At 41.1% G+C, this 20,279-nt stretch overlaps 1 protein-coding gene across 19 annotated transcripts in view; it reads left to right on the top strand.

Annotated features, from left to right (window-relative positions):
* The window catches only part of NRCAM (neuronal cell adhesion molecule), a 283,687-nt gene extending 264,055 nt beyond the window's left edge, over positions 1-19,632 (top strand). For 18 of the 19 annotated variants that reach the window (XM_053218642.1, XM_027071661.2, XM_053218638.1 and 15 more), the window contains 3 exons: positions 6,301-6,432; positions 7,255-7,333; positions 17,247-19,632. In XM_053218642.1, coding sequence (XP_053074617.1) covers positions 6,301-6,432; positions 7,255-7,333; positions 17,247-17,484 — 449 coding nt within the window. In that variant the 3' untranslated portion in view covers positions 17,485-19,632. Of the gene's footprint in view, positions 1-6,300; positions 6,433-7,254; positions 7,334-16,989; positions 17,214-17,246 lie in introns of those variants that run through there. The other variant, XM_027071663.2, reaches the window with a different exon arrangement.
* Positions 19,633-20,279: the final 647 nt, after the last annotated feature.

Raw genomic sequence — 20,279 nt, 5'->3', positions numbered from 1 at the left:
CCTTTCTTGAAGCATTGAGTGATTTCCAGTTCTTTAAGATATTTAAATTAGTTGTTTTTGCAAACGTCCCACAGGCAAAGAGGAAGGAAGGAAGGAAGGAAGAAATTGTAAATGGTTCTCAGAGCTTCTTTGGGGTAAAGGGTCTAATGCCAGGAACATATCCAGTTTGAGTTGGTACTGAGGGGTCTCTGGTTTTGTGAGTCGAGAGGATGTGTTTGAGACCAGCCCGGGTGAGGTGTGTGCCATGCTCACTGTGGCTCATACTCAGGTGTGATGCTACGGGGCGTTCCACTTGGAAACAGGGGGCCAGTGGGGTTGTGTTCTGCGTAGGACCATGAATGTCTTTGTGTGGGGCGCAGTTGGGTTGGGAGTTTGGGTTTTTAATCATCTTTGGCTCTTTATATCAAATGAATGACAGAATTGAGCAGATCACCTTCTAGTCACAGTATAGACAAAAACCCTTACAAAAACAGAGGGAAAAATGACTCTTCACCTACTTTATTCAGGTAATTCAATTTTTGACATCATTTACACATGTAAATTTTCCCTTGGAATTAGGACAGAATTTTTGAAATGCTTTTCAAGCTAAAATAACTCGCTGATAGAGTCACAATTTTTTATGTCAAGGGGGACTGGAATCCAGCAGGATCCTGCAGTCTGACTAGGCAACTGATGTGAAGATGATCGCACTTGAATAGAATAAATTGTTCAAATCGTGCGTTTCATTGTTACCACACCAAATTTGAATGCGTAATTTTCGTTATTGGAACGGTATCCTGATACACCAGAAATGATTGAAGTTTCTAAAATAAAGAAAATGTTCATGGGCGATGCAAGAATGTTCATATTAATGCATAAGATGAAAAACAATCCCTGCTTGCTTAAAGAAGGGCTGTGTGGCACACGCTCGCTTTGTGATTTATCATCCGTAGTATTTACGCTCAGTCGCTTGGTGCGTTCTTGACGAAATGCTGCCTTTGCTGCAGAACCCATAGGCAAAATGCATTTTGTGCATGTCTTTCATTACACGAGCATTATGATTTTTAAAGTCATGGGGCGCCTGGGTGGCTCAGTCAGTTAAGCTTCTGACTTGGACTCAGGTCGTGATCTCACCGTTCCTGAGTTTGAGCCCCGCGTCGGGCTTTGTGCTGACAGCTCAGAGCCTGGAGCCTGCTTGGGATCCTGTGTCTCCGCCTCTCTCTGCCCCTCCCCCACTCACACTCTGTGTCTCTCTCTCTCTCTCTCTTTCTCAAAAATGAATGAACATTAAAAAAGGTTTTTTTAAGTCATGTATCATTTATAAGATCTATAATCACGAGTGGCTTTAAAAAAAGAAATCAAAGGTAATATTCGGCAGCTTATTAAACTACACTTTAAATTATTTATGAGCAAAAATCATAACGTTTAAAGAAAGAGAAAGCCATGCTTCTGCTATTCTGTTCCTTGTGTTTTTGTAAAGACCTTGTGTAAAGAGCTCTGGGAAAGTGGTGCATGAAACTGAAAAGAGGACTATCCATTCACAGTTATTATTATGGGTGCTTTTTGTTATCGATGGCTTTTAACTTCAAAATACCGAAAGCTCAAGGAGACATTTTGTTCGTTTATGGCTAGAATACATAATACATAATACATAATACATAATACATAATACACAATACATAATAATAGTAACAGCCTAGCGTTTAGTCACCTCGGATCTACACCGGGCGACTGGTTCTCATGGCTTTTCTCATTCACTTCTTCACCACAGTCCTGTGAGGTGGGCTGGGTGAGTACCCACTTACACGTCAGGTCACTGGAGTGTCACCCGGCTGGGATGTGAAAGAACTGGGGTTCGAGGCTCAGCCTTCCAGTGCTGGAGGAGAGGCTCTCACTCCACCCATGTCCAGGGTCACAGAGGCCCACGCCCCAAGGGAGACAGGCAGAAATGACCACTTTGTTTGGCACTTGCCACGTCTGTCCAGCTATTCCGGACCCCTGAAGACGCCGATGTACTCCCAGCTTGCGGCCAACCAGAACGAGATGCCACCTGTGACATCAGATTGTGGCTTTTTTTTTTTTTTTTTTTTTTTTTTGTCCTCGTATAGGACAGAAGGCAAACCGTTGAGAAAACAATTTTTTTTTTTCTCCAGTGTTGCTATACCAACAATTCCAGCTGCAGCTGGCGGGTAGTTCAAGGTGAACAGCCGTAACGGGTGGGCCGTTGTTGTGTGCCAGCAGTGGAGAGATAGGAAAAGGCCACAGATGTAGCTATGATAAAGAGTAAGTCGTGATTAAGCCCTGGTGACCTTAGTTAACATAGTCCCTCCAGGAGCAAATACTGTTCATCCAACTCCCGTGTCCTCCCACTTTCCCAGCTCTGTCCAGTAGGGCTGCCAGACTGAGTCCAGTGTGAAAGCACACCTTCTACCGCTCGTGCTCTTCCTCCCCTCCATGCTGGGTTCTGACATGTGAGTGTCAGTGCTCGGCATGGTGGCGTACCATTCTGGCTAATGTTTAAACCCTGCCTTAATGAGCTGCTTTTCTCTCTGACTTGTGCTAAATAACTTCAGGAACCTAGATTCAGCTTTCCCCTCTGCTTCGTTCATGAATCTTTTTTTTTTCTAAGTTCATTTATTTATTTTGAGAGACAGAGAGAGAGCAAGTGAACAGGAGAGGAGCAGAGAGAGAGAAGTCAAAAAGGTTCTCACTGTCAGCACAGAGCCCGATGTGAGGCTCGATCTCACAAACCATGAGGTCATGACCTGAGCTGAAATCAAGAGTTCAAAGCTGAACCACCTGAGCCACCCAGGAGCCCCTCCTTTGTGAATCTCCTTACCATGACACCATCTCTGCCTTTTATAGTCTGAATTCTTAAGGTATATTTCTTAATTTTTTCCCCTGGCACAAACTGAAAAACAAATCAGATGAGACCATACGTGGTGTGTGGGTGCTGTGGTTCTTTGCCCCCAGTCCTGTGAGGACCCCACCTCCTCGTCGTCTCTGTCTCCCATCAGCGCCTGTCTTCTCGGATATCATAAAGGATGTGACGCAGATTTGCTTTTACCGGGCCCAACAGGTTTTTTTGGTCAACTGTCTTTGGCCAAGGAAATGTTTTGCTCTTTTTTGTTTTTAATGTTTATTTATTTTTGAAAGAGAGAGAGCACGAGCCAAGGAGGGACAGAGAGAGTAGGGGGACAGAGGATCTGAAGCAGGCACTGAGCTGTCAGCACAGAGCCCTGTGTGGGTCTCCAGCTGACAAACCATGAGATCATGACCTGAGCCCAAGTCAGACGCTCAGCCACCCAGACTGACTAAGCCACCCAGATGCCCCCGATTTGCTCTTTCTATACATTTCTAACTATTTTAATTCAAGAGGACATTTTTGTGCTTAATGGATTCTTCATAAATAGCTATTTATTAGCTCTGCCTCCTGCACATTATTATTCTAGTTCATGAGCGTTGCCTCAGAGACCTACTCCCACAGAGCACAGGTTATCCGGGAGACATCAAGCAATGTGCTAGCAGAACACCTATTAAAACTGACTTGTATATATGCTAATTTGGATGTAAATTAAAAAAAAAACTGACTTGTAGGAACCAGCAAATTTTATTCCTCTGGCTTATTTTCTTTTTTCATATCCTTTATATTTGTCTTTTTATTTAATGTATTGCTTTATGGGTTGCTCAAGCGTGACCATAATTTTATTGTAAAGATTGAAATAAAGTGAAAATCCTCTTTCATTCTCCTACTTAATCCTACAAATACCTGCCCACTGAAACTCGGATTCAAGAAGAAAAGGCCCCACAGGCTTCAGTGTGTGTGTGTGTGTGTGTGTGTGTGTGTGTGTGTGTGAAGCACAGTGGTGGCCATGACTTGGGTTTGTACGTGTATTTGCAGTTAAGATGATCTTAGAGTGTTCTAGGAAGAGTTGAAGCCTTTCGTAGCCACTCTGGGCTTTAGATCCCTTCTTATGTGGATGGGAAGTCAGTAGAAGTTCTTTTCACTTACATAATTTTTGTTTAAGTCAACTTCTGGTGCACTAGTGTGTGTTTAGGTGAGCATACGCATGCATGCTCCTGCTGTGTCTGCCTGATCTTAAAGAGTGGGATTGTGAAATATTTGATTCTTTTCTTTTTGGAACATAGAGGTAAAAATTCAAAATCAATTTGGCTGTTCCCTCATCGACTGTCAAAGAAACATTTCCACTTTTTGCGTAGTTACACAATAGCCACCTGCCAGCAGGAAGTTCGGCCTCGACAATCACCACCTTTCTAAGACCATGTCTGTGCTGGCACTTGAGTATCTCGTTGCATTTTGCCCTTAATGGTTGTATATTTAATTGGATGGAAAATGTAAAAGCAGATACTATTTACAACAGGCTGGAAGTGACTGAGCATACTAAAAACAAGGACTCTTTAACTTCAATCAGATGCTCGATAGACTTACACCAGTTGGCTTGGGGTTCCGTTTTGGAGAAAAAGCACGCCATCAAAGACCAGGTGCAAACTGAAAGAAATGTATTGCCAAGGAGCATGTCACGATAGACTTTCAAAATCCTTTCACCTGTCTCAGGGAAAGTCTCTATAGCATTTTGGTTTTTGGAAAGACTTCTGCAGAGTTGATGTCTGGACGTGTTTTCTGGAATGCATTAGAGCAGTAGAGCATACTGGCTAGTATGAGTTTATTCCCTATGCCCACTTCGAAGGATTAAAGAAGGTGTTGCCCTCAACACAGTGCCTAGCCGATAGTAAAAGTTTCAGAATGTTAGCTGTCATTATCACTGCCTTCCTCTTCATCTTCGTCATCATGATTCTGGTGTGTGTATGGAGGGAGGGCACTGCCTATACTCCTGCCTTGGTTATATCTAGTTATGATACAACTCAAAACCCCTCTAGCCAATGAGACACAAAGGGAGATTGCGAAAGGCTACTGGCGTTTGATTTATATTCCAGATCACGTATTTCCACTTCTCATTGTATTTCTTAAACACACATACACACGTTCTTCACATTCTTCATACTTGATTTTTAGGCATTTCATTTTTCTCCCTCTACTTTGTGTGGAGAAAAATAAGGCAATGAGGTGCTATTTTGGCAACAGAGAGCTGACCCTGGGATATGTGTAGCCATGTTTGTTTCTGCATCCAGAGATCACATATGCCCAACCCAATCACGTTAAGTGCACTCAAATAAACTCAATCAGATCGAAAGCATGGTATAGGCATGCTTATGAATCAAAAGAAGAAAACCTTTTACTTTGATTATGGTCAAAAAAAATAATAATAAAGGCCTTTAAAAAAAGTTTCGTACCAATTTATTTAAACAAATCCTCACGGGCATGTCTGAATGGCCATTGATGCTGCACTTTGTCCCATTTGATTGACACTTTTGAATAATACCAGAAATGCTAATTATTCTGTGTTTTTCTTAGGATATTTGCATACTGTGACTAGTTGAATAAGGGGCTTCACATTTATTGACTCAAACAGAATAGATGAAGACAAAGAGTATGTATACATGTGAATGAGTATTTTCTCTTTAAGCTGGTCATTTATTCCAGTAATGATTTCCCCGATCAAGATGCCTCTCAAAGGCTTTTAAACAGATTCTAAACAATAATGAATATTGAATATCGATCCTTTGAGGGTAAATCAGAGTTTTTCAGACATTTCCAAAAATCTTTTAGAACCAACTCTTGTAAATGAGATAAATAACAAATCTAAGGAATGTTTTAGGTGCAAATTGAGATGTTCTATAAAATAATAAGGCTGGTTATCTTATGTAGACGGGTTTCTTGTGTGTTAAAGCTTTCCGTTTTAAAAGAAGATTTATAAAACATTTTGGAAAATGGCAATATCACTGCAATGATATTTTAGCCTCCAAAAGTGGTTCCTTTGAAGAAAAAATACTCCATTAGATGTATACATTCTGTTCTGTTTAAAACTCGGTCTTCCATTCTTATCGTTGTACTTAATGTACAATTTATCTATAGACGGTACTATTAAAAACTGGCTTGGGACTATGTTTCTATTGAGAATATGTAGTTAAAATAACTGTGAACACAATGTTTAGCAGGATTCGTTAGCATTTGATGGGATTAGCATTCAGATTTCGCTATTTGAATTTTTTTAATTCATGAAGATTTTTCAAAGTTTTTATATAACTCCTGCTTTATCATAACTGACAGATTGCAATGTGGGGCCACGGTAAAATGTATAAAAGCTCATATACTATGGTAGTTTTTTGCTTCAAGAGACTACACCCGTTCTCATCTCCCCCTTAACCCATTCCCCCCGACACCACTGACTTGTTTTCCAGCAATGGCAAGCCGACAGGTGGATATTGCGACTCAGGGCTGGTTCATTGGTCTGATGTGTGCCGTCGCTCTTCTCATCTTAATTTTGCTGATCGTTTGCTTCATCAGAAGAAACAAGGGTGGTAAATATCCAGGTAAGAGAGAAAGAGTAAAATTGCCCTATAGTGCTGCGTCATTATCCTAGACTAAAATGAAATGATGAGAGTAAATACGTAGGTAGTAATAAGTATATTTTCCCAGAGCCATAAATTTGGATGTTCTGTCCAATTTTTGATCCCTTTTTTTTTTTAAATGGGAGCCTAAACATAGTCAAGGATCAGAAGGTGTTTGGTGGAATAAATTAAGCTGTTCTCTGAAGATATTAGTGATTCTGCTTCTGTAGGCTACACAAAAGTCATAGGTGCTAAAGTCGCACCTACAACCAACAGGCTGAAGGGGAAGGTTCATGGAAGTCTTCTGGAGGAAGGAATGCATGAACTGAGTCTTGATATCATGATGTGTAACATTGCTTTTCCTCTCCCGTTAATGTTTTGTTCAGTTTAGTGGTTCTAATGAATTTCTATTTACCTGGCCATTTCCCCGTCAGTGACAAGAAAACAAAACATCTGCAAAAGAATAAGATTTGCTAAAATGACTTGTAACCTTGACTATTGTAAATAAATAGATTAGTCCAATAGGGGAGAAATCACAGAAACTTAAAACTTATTCCTTCATCAGTAAGATGCATACAGGAAGTCAACTTTATAGGTTAACAAATGTTCATTCTATTAGGTTGTCTCAAAGAGACGAAAACAGCAAAGTATATGTGTGGCCACATAACACATCTGGCTGTATAACATCCCACTGTGTGTAGAATCATTTTCCACCGCCACACATCTCAGAGAGTGCACTCTTTAAAATTTTCAATAGGGAAACGCAGAATCAATAGATAATATTATCGCTTTGAAATGTTTTAGTTAAGGAAAAGGAAGATGCTCACGCTGATCCTGAAATCCAGCCGATGAAGGAAGACGATGGCACTTTTGGAGAATACAGGTGAGCACTGCTTCGCAGACTCCCTTCACCTTCCCTTCCCTGCACAGACTGTCTGCTCATACAGACCTCATCCGACGGGATTCGGCCAGGAACAGGTTCTGTGGCCTTTCATATTTTCCTCAAATATTAGTTTAGAAACACTTCCATGTCTAAATGTTTACGCATCCCTCACGATGAAAATATTCCCACTTTGCATCAAGAGATAAATTTCCATTTGGTCATAGGTTTGGCAATGGAGTGTCTTCCACTCTGCCGTATTTTCCCAGAGGTGTTGCTGCTGTACTGCTCAAACCAGGAAAAGCTGGTGTGTTAGGATAAGAGTTAAAACAACAATAAAGACCCTACAAGACCTGCATTCCACAGGATACGACACCTGTCATTTTCTAAGTAGTGCATTTATAAAATTGGTGTCACTCTTTCTACTCCTGGATTTGATGCTTGTTTTCCAAAATAAATATCTATATACCCTGGCCATTAATCATAAAAGGATGATAAGGTTGTTTTAGAAGCTGTAAATTATTAAGAATATCATAGCCCTCTAGCCTGTGCGTTAACTCACACAACTCTGATAATACATTCTTGGCTTGGCTTCATTTTTAACATAGCCTATGTGCTGAGTAATGAAAAAAGACAGGAAGAGAAACTCTTTAAAGATATTCTTGCCTAAGAGTTACTTGCCTTTTTAAAAAGAGATAAAAGAGCTAATTGATTATTTTAAGTTTAAAATAATGTTTAAAAACAGAAACTATGTATTCATTAAAAAAATTGGGATTTGGGTGGCCCAAAAGAACACTTCTATTTATAAAATGCTTTTTTACACCTTGCTTTTTCCTTCTATGATGCTCTTGATTATAAAATATATATATTATATAAACATATTTATATATCATAAAATATAATAAATTAATATAAATATAAAATAATAAATATAAAAATATATAAATTATATGTTTTTTAAAATATGCACTGAGTCCAAACTGAGCCTTTTTTGGCAGAAGAAAAGGCTTTTAGGTAACAAAATATTTCACTATTATGATTGCCAGGTGACATTTATAGAAAATTGTGCTAATTTCCACCCATCTCTAGAGCTCATTTTTGGCATTTCCATGTCAGTATCCCGAGGGGCTGAATAATGCCAAGCATACAAAAATAGGATAACTGATTGAGAAAAACCATGTCTTTTGGACAAATTTGGTTTCGTACCAGTTTCCATGCAGACGCAAGTTTAGCCTTTGTGTCTCGGCACCTAAGCCTTCATACACTCTGATCTTCTCTTCAACAGAAATGATTATGATTCGTAAAGCTTCTCAGAATGTCTGTATCTCACAATACAGAAAGATGTCTAATGAGGGTTGTCTTGGTGTCACCAGTTGACCCTGGGACTCGGTCTGTGGAAACCTCACGGGCCACCTCTGCCCACTCCACATTACACGGTAGGGCAGCCGGCAGATGGCCATAGCCTAGGAAAGCCACGTCTGATCCTGGATGAGTTGCAATCCCGGCTGATTTCATTCACTCTACTACATGTTTTTCCTGTACAGCAGGTGAGGTGATGATTACTAGGGAACTTCTTTTTAGATAAAGTTGTTGTGGCTAGATTTCTACACAAGTTATGCACACCACTCCCTTACTTATTGTGATGAAGCGAAATCTTTATGGTAGCCTGAAACAACTCCGCATTTGCATGAATTGGAAATAAACCCTTGCACCTCATACATTCGTCACGTGGTGATGGATTCCTGTCATACATTATCACACTTAAGTGAATCCGGCGATGTACTGCTCACCTCGTGGGTCTCAAATGTCAGCTCGTGGTTACACGGTCTGATGTCATGTGACTTTCTCAGGGCAACCATGCTGCTTACTCCAACAAGACGTGATTGAAATCGAGGTTGAATGAGAACCAGCTTGGAATCAAGAAATTGTTAGTTTCACTGTCCTCTCAGCCATTACCTTTGATTCCTTTAGGTATGGCACTTAACTTGTCTGGGTCTCAGTGTCTTTCATGTGTAAAATGATACAGTTGTTCAAATATTAGATGATCACCGAAGGCTTCTAGTTCTATGATTTCTAACCTCCTCCACGAGATGTCTGCTCACAACTTTTAATATGATTTGGGGTTCCAGAGCGGTACATGGCAAGTATTTGGTGACTGGCCTCATTATCACTGTGTTTACATTCATTTTATTTTACATTTACATTTATCATTTCTTTGTCATGGTGTTGATGCACATGTGATATGTTTGTGAAGCATTTTCACGTGACTGTCTTTCGCTTATGCCTTGAGTTTCTCAGAAGAGAAAGACTTTTCTTTGGGCCTGTTGAGCACAAATCTGTTGGTTCGTGTGTGAAGACAAAAACATTTGTCACACATATAATTACGCTGATGTGGGAGATGCCAAGGGAAGGTTCTGACGGGTGTCTCAACTGAAAACACAATTTAGTCATTTTCCTTTTTACCAAGACTGAAAGTCCTTAAGGACAAGTCCACAAGTGAAATCACTTTCCCAAATACCCAACTGCCCTTTGCTACAGATACGGCTTTATCCTGTGACTTCCTGACACTACCTCAGAATTTTTTCCCTTTGGATTCTTTTCTACTTAAAAAAAAAAAAGAGTCGTTTAGTTTTTTGGATGTTACAATTAATGAAAATAGTTCCAACTATTTATTCCAACAGATACCTTTTTTTTTTTTAATAATACATTTAAGTGTCATTCTCCTTCCTAAATCACCAGGGTCCCTTCTCTGTTTTGCACCTTCTGGAAGTTTTGAGCTTTGTATTATTTATTGATTCTTATTCTTTTTTGTTCTGAAAACAAATTAATACGCTGATCACACACCGACGCAGACAGAATTAGGGGCTATTACCAAATGTAAATGAATTCCATTTATGATTTGCTCATTCTCCAGCGTGAGGCTGAAACAGCCTCGACATGGTGGGCTCTCAGCCAGAGGGTTTTTCATAGTGCAAACGGGGATGGAACTTCAATGGCCAAATTTGATTTTTTTTTTCCCCATAAGCTGTAACCTTGTGCCCTAACTCCAACTCCCACCCCCAAGCAGTTACCCTCTGGTGGAAGCCTGCAGCTTGCTTTGTTTGTTTCTTTAATTATACAGACAGTAGGATCTGCATCCTTACTAGCATATAGAAAAATCAGAGAAACAATGCAACCAACCGTGTAAGTATTTTTTTTTTTTAATTGTCTAGATCCATTCCTTTAAAAACCAGAATGACCCTAGGTCATAAACCATATGGCCATGGTACTTGAATTCATAGCATAAATGGAGGCTGTCTGCACAGGGATCTTGCCATTCGAGTAAACATGATCCTGTTGCATGCAGGCATGCTAACCCGTGCTCCTAAGGCTTGAATGATACGAAGGTGTGTCATGTTTGATTTGCTATCTGCTTCCAGTGTATTCTGCTCACAAACGTAAACTGGTATGTGAACAGTATAAATCGTGACGGACTTTTAGAGGGAGGGTTTGGGTCACGAAGGTCAATCTAACAGCAGTGTGATTTGGCGGTAGGAGGATCGTGACCACAAGAGAAACCGAATGATCACAAATGTACCTGTTGTTGCTGAATTTTAACTCAATAGACATTCCTTGGGTCCCTCCTGTGTGCATAACCCTGAAGTATTACTGAAACAAAGGTCAACTCCTTCAAATTCATTCCTAGGGAAAGAGAGAGGAAGAAAATATATAATCTAGTGCTTTGTCTGACATCATGAAATTCATTAAGAAGGAATGAAAATTTCCCCATGTTAGAATTCTGGGAAATTTTCTAAAATGCCCACCTGTCTTTTATTGTTATTTTACAATGAATTCTTTATTTCAACCAGTATTTATTGAGTGCCTACTGTATGCCGGGCTGTGGGGATAGTAAAAACAATAGAATGTTAACCTCCCTAGCTTATAGTCTAGCAAGGGACACGGGAAAGTAAAAGACCAATCTGAGCACTGTGGGAAAAGTTCTATGAAAGGGATATAACTCAGGTACCGGGGAGCAGGGGCGGGAAGCCAAGGCCAACTGGGTGGCACGGAAGGAGGGTAATGTGAGAAGCCTTCCCAGAGGAAGCGGTGTCAGACATGAGTTTTGATGCTGTGATGTGACCCTTTCTTTCCACTGCTCAACCATCTTCATTCTTGGCCATGAGTATCAAAAATATATTCTGTAGCTACATGTGCTATGTTGTGGCTATTTTATGACATATTTTGAAATTTGTTTAATCTTTGATGTCCTAGGCTAAGAGTTCACTAACATCTGATGCCTCCTGTCCTTAACATCTCTCATAAAACGTGGTTGAATATTTTTAAGCTTTGACTACTGTGTAGCTAAATAAGTATATGGCTTTTAAATCATCCCCCGTAACCTCCAATTCCTCTCATTTGGGACAATTCCCTTGACATCATGTCAAAAACAGTTTGTTTACTATTTCATTATAAAATTCTTTTTTTAAATTTTTTTTCAACGTTTATTTATCTTTGGGACAGAGAGAGACAGAGCACGAACGGGGGAGGGGCAGAGAGAGAGGGAGACACAGAATCGGAAACAGGCTCCAGGCTCTGAGCCATCAGCCCAGAGCCTGACGCGGGGCTCGAACTCACGGACCGCGAGATCGTGACCTGGCTGAAGTCGGACGCTTAACCGACTGCGCCACCCAGGCGCCCCATAAAATTCATCTTTGAGGGGCACCTGGCTGGCTCAATCAGGAGAGCATGCGACTCTAGATCTCGGGGTTGTGAGTTCAAGCCCCATGTTGGGTGTGGAGGCTACTTAAAATTTAAAAACTTTTTTAAAATTCATCTTTGAGTTGAAAAGCAGCAAGTACTAATACAGTGCTTCAACACGGACTTGTACCTGAGTTGTATCCCTTTCGTAGAACTTTTCACAGTCATCACATCTGGAAACTTCTGAGTTGTGTGTGTTACACAAGGTATTTCTTAGAAAGAAAAAAAAAATCTCTCTGAGGTGGGGGCCTGGAATGGAGAGAGGAGATGTGATGGCAGATAAATGAGTACTCATATTTTGGGGGCATAAATCACATGCCAGTACTGTTCTGGTGCCTCGTACAATTTTTCCCCCATTTAGCCATATTCTAATTGAAGTATGACATTACATCCCACCACTTTTTTTTTTCCAGTTTATTTGCGAAAGAGAGCACTTGAGCAGGTGAGAGGAAGAGGGAGAGAGAGGGAGAGAGAATCCCAAGCAGGCTCCACTCTGTCAACACAGAGCCCTGTGTGGGGCTTGAACTCACAAACTGTGAGATCATGACCTGAGCCAAAACCAAGAGTTGGACCCTCAACCGACTGAGCCGTCCACGTGCCCCCATCACACCACTTTTTAAAAACCAGTCTTAGGAAGATGTTGAGCTGCCTTTGAACCACTTTTCCTAGAAAGACTCTGTGGATAGAGCACTCCTTTCCTTCTCTTCTTTCAAGCACAGCCCATGTTGCTATAGATTTTCTCTCATCCACTATGATCATTAAGTTGCAATGGATGCTTCTAGGGAGCTCCTTCTTGGCTCGCCATTATTCATAACTGATAGGGACTGTTTATGTAACAATCCAAATGAATCAGCAGGAAGATATTACAATTAATAAAAAGAGTTTAGTGATGTTGCCTGACATAAAATTAGGGTGAAGTCAATTGTATTTCTGTATACCAGCGAACAGTTGCAAAGTAGGATCTGAAAAATGATCTCAGCTATGATAGCATAAAAATATGATGTAGGAATAAAGCCAGCAAAAAGATCTCCCAACTATTTCAGGGCCCTGTGTTACAGTCCACTGACTGATTTGTCTGTCCCTGCACCAAAACTACACTATCTTAGTACTATAACTTTTAATAAGCCTTGATATCTGATAAGTCAAGTCCCCCAACTTTGTTATTCTTCTTCAAGAATTTTTTAGGTATTCCTGGCCTTTTCATTTATACACATGCAGCTGAGAGTCAGCTTGCCAAGCAAGATCCACAGAGAAACCTGCTGGGTTTTTATTGGCAGTAAATTGAATCTAAAGACCAATATAAAGAGGGTTAACGTATGTAACGATACTTTGAGTCTTCTTGTCCACCATTATGGTAAATCCCTCCATTTATTTAGCTCTTCTTTAATAACAATAAAACTTCCATTTTCTTCATAGGGAACTTAAAACATTTTTGTTGGATTTGTTCTTATATACTTCATATTTGTGTGATATAATTGGAATCGTTCTTTTAAATTTCATTTTCCAATTATTTGCAAGCATGGGAATAAAACGGACTTTTGTGCTGGTATTGTATTAAGCAACATTACCGAACTCTCTTTTTATTCTAATGGCCACCTGCATATTCTTTTGGATGTTTTACATACATGTAACCATACCAGTTATGAGTAATGACAGTTTTCTTTCTTCGTAATAGTATACCTTCCATTTCTTCTTCCCCGCACATCGCTTAGTACTTTCAATGCAGTTTTGGTTAAAAGTGACAATAGTACGCATCCCTACTATTTCTGATACCAAACAGAAATTGTCAACACTCACCATCAAAGATGGTGAAACTAAGTGTCTTGCAAATACCCAGGACATTCAAGATACTTGCTCTTCCTAGAGTATCGACATTTTTATTGTGAATGGGTGTTGAATTTTACCAAACACCTCTTCCTGAATCTACTGAAATGATCATAATATATTGTTCTTCTGCGAAAATGGAAAACTATATGAATTGAAGTTTTAATGCTGAAACAAACTTCCATTCCCTGGAATAAACCCAACTTGGTCATGATATGGTATCCTTCCGGTAGATTCCCGAATTCCATTTGCTCTTGATGTCTTTGGGATTTTCACATCTCTGTTCCTGAATGAGATTAGCCTGTAATTTCACTTTCCCCAAGTGTTCTTGTAGGTTTTAGGTATCAGGTTATACCAGATTCGTAAAATCATTAAAGGAGTGGTTCCTCTGATCTAGCAAACTTAACATGTCCAAAACTGAACCACTGATCTTCCATCCCAAACACGCCGTACTCCCCAGTAAGGTAATTCGATCCTTTCTGTTACTCAAACTGAAAATCCTGGTGTCCTCTTTTTCTCTCTTATTCCATATCCAATCCATCAGAAATCCTTTTGGTGCTACTTGCAAAATATGTCCATTATCTAGCCACTTTCTGCCGCCTCGGTGTTCCGCTCTTGTCCAGGCTCACAGTCCAGGCTCCTGTGTTTTTGCCCTAGTCGCCTCGGCCCCCTTGAGCAGGGGTCGGCAAACGTTTTCTGTAAAGACCCCACTCGTAAATATTTCAGACCTTACAGGCCACAGGGTCGAAGCTGCAACTCTACATGTCTGCTGTGGGGAGTGCAGAAGCAGCCACACACAATACAGAGGAAATGGCGTGACCCAATTTTGCTGTAGGTTACCAAGGCCCGCCCTCCAGGCTAGGCTGTTCCCAACACTGATGACTGTAATCCGTCAAACCCTAAGTCAGCTCTTGTCACTCATGTGTTGAAAACCTCCCAATCGCTTTCCATCTCACTCAGAGCTAAAGACAGAAGCCTTCCAGTGTCCCCTGGAGGGCCCGTATCTAGCCCTGCCACCTTCTACTTTAGCTCTTCTCTCTCTGTCTGTCTGTCTCTTTCTCTCTCTCTCTCTCTGTCTCCTTTGGTACCAGCCACACAGGCTCCTCCCGGTTCCCAGAGTGCACCAGGCTTGCTGACGCCTCAGGGCATTTGCACTGCTTGCTACTCCTGCCAGAATGGCTCTCCCTCCACCTATCCACCTGCCTACCTCAACTCTTTTAAGTCTTTGGTCGGCTGTCACTTCTAATGAGGCCTTCCCTGGATACCCTATTTAGCGTCAACCTCTACACCCTCCCCTGACACCTTTCATCCTCTTTCCTCAGTTCCGTGTTTTCCATAGCACTAATCACCTTCTGACACACTATGTAACCAATATTTCAATACGTTATTTTCCATGTTTTCCCCTAGTAGAAGTAAGCTTAATGAATTCAGGGCTTTAGTCTGTTTTGTTTGCTGCTATATCCCCAAGGACTAGAACATTACCAGTGTAGGCACTCAATAAATATTTATTAGATATATGAGGGGTTGAATGGGTGGAGAGGTGGCTGGATCAAAGAAATACCGTAGTGTGATCCTTGGAACACTAGCTCTCTGAAGTAGAGCTTGGAATCCAGGTGACAAAGACCTGCTTATTATTGAACACTCCAATGGACTTAAGTGCCTCACCAAGTCATGAGCAATGTTTCACAGGAAGTCTTCAGACAAAGCCTAGAGGTTAATGACTACAGATGTGCACGTTATTACTCGCAGTAGATGGGAGACGAGCTGCTCTCTCCCCTGAAGTGCCCCAAACACGGGCCACCCCGAGGTCCTGTGATACCTCCCGGGTTGTTGATTAGCAGTGCGGATAATACTGTTGGTTCAGTGTGTGACAAGAACTTGTGTCTTGTTGCAACTGCTAATTTTCAATAGCAGACACCTGTGTCCTGTTAAGCAAGTATAAGTTTCCAGTCTTGAGATCTGCTTCTTGGAGAAAGACTTAAAACCCCGGTAGGCATTATTGGCCAAACCGCCAGAATATTTGTGCCTCTTGAGGTGTTTGTATCTTGCCTAGAAAAAAGTCACTGTCAGAGACGGAGTGGGCGGTAAAGCTGTGGCACAGATTTTTGGGTAGCACAAAAATTGCTGGGTGAAATACTACAGCTGAGGCAGCCTCTTTTTGACCTGAAGCCTCTTCATTTTTACTAATATTGCTTATGTCTCCTCTTTGGCCTTGCATTTTTGCTCCTGGAAAGGAAACAAAATACTCTCATGGCCTTCTTTCTTTTTCTTTCTTTTTTTTTTTTTTTTCAAACCCACTGTTCCCTATTAAAGAGTAAGTCACTGTGTGTACCTAATTACACGACCGGATGGGCAGGTGTTCGAAAACCTATTCTCCAACTTCCAGATGTTGTGCTTAGGGATTTAACAGAGACGTAAGAAAAAAAAAATCGGGTTCTATAATGTGTTTTAAATTATGAGCCTTAGATCCCCATCCAACACAGATAGGCTACATAACACACCGGGAGAAGAGTAGACTGAGATAAAATGAGCACAGCAAATGTTTGCTTTGACATTTTTTGAATCACTCATACTCCTTAGGAATATATTGACCTGATAGTAATAGTACAAATGTAATGCTTTGAAGTGAAATTGTGTCTGTCTCCAAATTAATCAACCTTTACCTATTAACTAAAATTCTTACAGAAAAAAAAAAATACTGTTTACTATCAGTATAAGGATTTTGCTTTTCTTCTTAGGCTATTTTCACTTGTTTCTTCTGCATCCTTTTAATGGAATGTATAGGTCTCTTGAAAGGTAAGGTTAAAGTTTACAAGTCTGGCCTGCACTCGATAACAAAATGATTCAAAAAGCAGGATTTTGCTTCCTCGTGCTCAGAAAAAAAACAAACGAAAAAACCCTCATATTTCACACTTAACCAAAATCATGCGCCATTCATCTCCAAGGAATTCAGAGATCTCACACAGTTTAACCTACTAACTACTCTACTTGCCATAAGCTTTTGACTTCTTTGAATTCAAAATAGGGATGATTTTCAACTTTTCTCCATTCTCCCTTTGTTAATGCTTGTGACTGTTTCTGAACTGCTTCCAAATCAGGAGCGAGAATGTATCATTGACATTGACATGCGCAGCGAGAAGCCATCCGCCTCCTGAAGGCTTCGTGATTAAACCATTGCTGCACGTGATTTTCATCCCAACCACATCCCAGTCATTGGAGTCAAGCTGACGATTAGACTTGACTTGAGAAGCTCAGGACTCCGCGCGCTTTGTCATAACCTGCATGCATGACCCGTAAGAACAAAGCACTTCGCCTCAATGCCAATCCTGATGAAGATGTTTTCTCTGTCTTCCAGTGACGCAGAAGACCACAAGCCTTTGAAAAAGGGCAGTCGAACACCTTCAGACAGGACGGTGAAGAAAGAAGATAGCGACGATAGCCTAGTTGACTACGGAGAGGGGGTGAACGGCCAGTTCAATGAGGACGGCTCCTTTATTGGACAATACAGCGGTAAGAAGGAGAAAGAACCCGCCGAAGGAAACGAAAGCTCAGAGGCACCTTCTCCTGTCAATGCCATGAATTCCTTTGTTTAACCCACAAGCCCTTTGCCAATATCCCATTTCTCTAGAATGTTCATCCTAAGCACTTGTTTGTCTGCCTTCTCATACTATGAACTCAGGGGCAGACAGTGCGTGTTCTGCCGTGTGTTAATATTATGAGAAGAGCTAAAACAAGAATGCGACTCCGTCAGATGATTTGTTAATGTGAACTGCAGTGCAAAGTGCATCCTTTGTCACTCAAAATAGGCATCCTTGGTTTCCGCAGAACTGATCAAAATAACACAGCCTCATCAACGGATCGTGTTACTTCCTCTTCAGGACACAGTTCAATATGATGCATGAAATAATGCTACACACTTAAAGGAACACCTGTGTATGTTATTAAAACATAGTTGGAGACTCGGTCTATCCTATCATCGGCCGAACCCCGAAATATGAATTCCGTTTTCATTGTCAAGAGTGTAACTGTAGTATTCTCTAGAACTTCAATGTCTTTGTGGACATTGTTGTGAAATTGGTGACTCTGTGTCTAGCTGTCTAGTCTTTTTGGGAGACTGTTAGCAACAGGATGTACAGTATATACTTGCTAAATGAGTTAATTGTGACAGTCGCATTTGCTGATGCTTTGCTGAGACTCTGTTACCGGCCTTCGCTCCTGTTACTTCCTAGCCTTCTTAACCCTCCAGGTGTTACAGCAGTACAGTGTTCTACTTTTTACATTCATCTCCGCGTTCAGTTGTTTTTAGGCATAAGCAATGTGTATTGCAATGCATTTTGGCACTTAGGCCAGGCTGAAAGAATCAAAAACGAATCACTCCACTTAAGTTTCAAAAATGACTCCAGAAAGCACAGGGCAAGAGACACGTACAGTGCCTTCAGACAACAAGCATTCCATAACACGCTGCCTTCTTTCTCCGCCGGGACGGTCGCCTCGGAGTCCCAGCTTACTGTCAGTGTCCAAAAGTAACTTTTCCAAAGCAGAGACCATGAAAACCGCAATGCTGAAAGAAAGGAGAGGTGAAAATGAGATGAATAAGACAGTTTATTTTAAGGAGCATTTCCCCGTCTGTACAGACAGAAAAAGCTTTAGCACCAACTGGAGCACATGACGATTCAGCGGTCTTTTATGGTTTCTGTTAAAGTCAGTTCAGTCAGAAGGCTGTCAGTTGGGTAGAGAATTTTTGTAAAACATAAGCTATCCCCACACCAGAAGCATAGGACAGTATGCCAACAGGAATGTTATTCTCCGGGCCTTTACGTAGGGGGCAACTTTTGAAACTCTCTGCAGCATTAAACAACGTGTATGCAAATTGCTAGGACACATTTCCGAATCTCAGAAATCTGACACGTGCTAACGAGGCCAACAGTCAAAGGGATTCCACCCGCAGTTTCAGACATCAACATACCCATTGTACCGTATCCATAAACGAGATCTCTCAAATGGTTTACCTCCAAATATGAAGTCCTCTAACAACCTATGGTTGAAGGAATGCTCCGTTTCATTTGCCAATAAATTGGTTTCTCATAACTTGCATCAAGTTTAATTTTAAGTGAAGCTTTTTATATGTAGATATTTTGTTGAATTTGTAAATATACCTAAAGTGTAGATGCTATATGCATAGAGGTGTTACAGACAAATAAACCTGCAACCCATGTTGATGTTGTACTGTATAAGAAGTTAGCTAATTAATACAGTGCATGGGATTGGAAAGCATTTACTTAAATACCTTGTGGGTTTTTATTTTCCCTTTTTGCTGTGAAACTGAAATAGTGATCTATGCTACATATTGACAGCAAGTTTCTAGAAATCTTCAGAGCTTTGCCTGTGGGGCTCAGTAGGCCTATTTCCGGCACCTTTGCTGTTTATAGGTAAAGCACAATTTGAAGTAATCCCAGGTAAAGATGGTCCTACATAATCCCACGCCTCCATGTTCGCTTCTCACAGACCAGCCGTTCTAATGGAAATACAGAAAGATGAACCAGGCTTGCCTTGGCATCAGAGAGCACAAAGATAAAAGTTACTTTACATTTGCCGATGTCTGGGAGGGGGAGGGAGGCATTACAAGTACAGTTTTTACTCTCCCATCATGGTAGGCGCGAAATTTATCTGTGCATGGAGGGGTCACTTCTGTAATAGGGCAACGGATTTTGTATTAAAGATTAAATGTGGTTTTAAAAGTCCCTCTCTCTTTTGTAATCAGTCATGTTCTTCGTGGAGTGTGAATGTGCAGGTAGCGGTCTGTGTAACGGTATAGGCGGATGTGACTGGATTTCCATCAAAAAAACCAAAAATCACTATTAAACAGTCTTGATCTCTTTGTGATCTTTAACTTTTTCAACCAGGTATTTCCTAATGTTTTAAAAGGGCGCAGATTTTTATTTTTACTTTTGAAAGGCCGTTATAGGCACAGAAAATGAAACACAAAACCAAACACGGTATAAAACGGAGCTAATAAAATAGGGGCGTGCCGAACAGAATTTGAATGGAAAGCGGGTGGAGAGTCTGAGAACTCGGGTGCTGCTTCCTCTCCTGAGGCCCGACTTCCACGGGCCAGGTTCCCCGGTGCCCGCCGTCAGCCTGTCTTCCGTGTGCCTGGACCTCCACCATCCTCATGGGCCACTTGGGTTCCTTCACCTCTCCCTCTTGGTGAGGTGGTCTGTGCATTTACAAGTCGTACGGGTATGTCATCTACTCCCTTCTCTCCAGCCCCCCCTGTTCTCCTTGTCTCCAACCTGCCCAGCTCGGCAAATAGCCAAGGCCCGGTTTGTTCCTCTGTTCCACCGCCTGTCCTTATTCACCTGTCCCTGGTCCCACCTTTCCAGACACG

The sequence above is a fragment of the Acinonyx jubatus genome, chromosome A2 (genome assembly GCF_027475565.1).
Source record: "Acinonyx jubatus isolate Ajub_Pintada_27869175 chromosome A2, VMU_Ajub_asm_v1.0, whole genome shotgun sequence".
NCBI lineage: Eukaryota > Metazoa > Chordata > Mammalia > Carnivora > Felidae > Acinonyx > Acinonyx jubatus.
The sequence above is the reverse complement of the archived record's forward strand: the minus strand, read 5'-3'. Positions and strand labels throughout refer to the sequence as shown.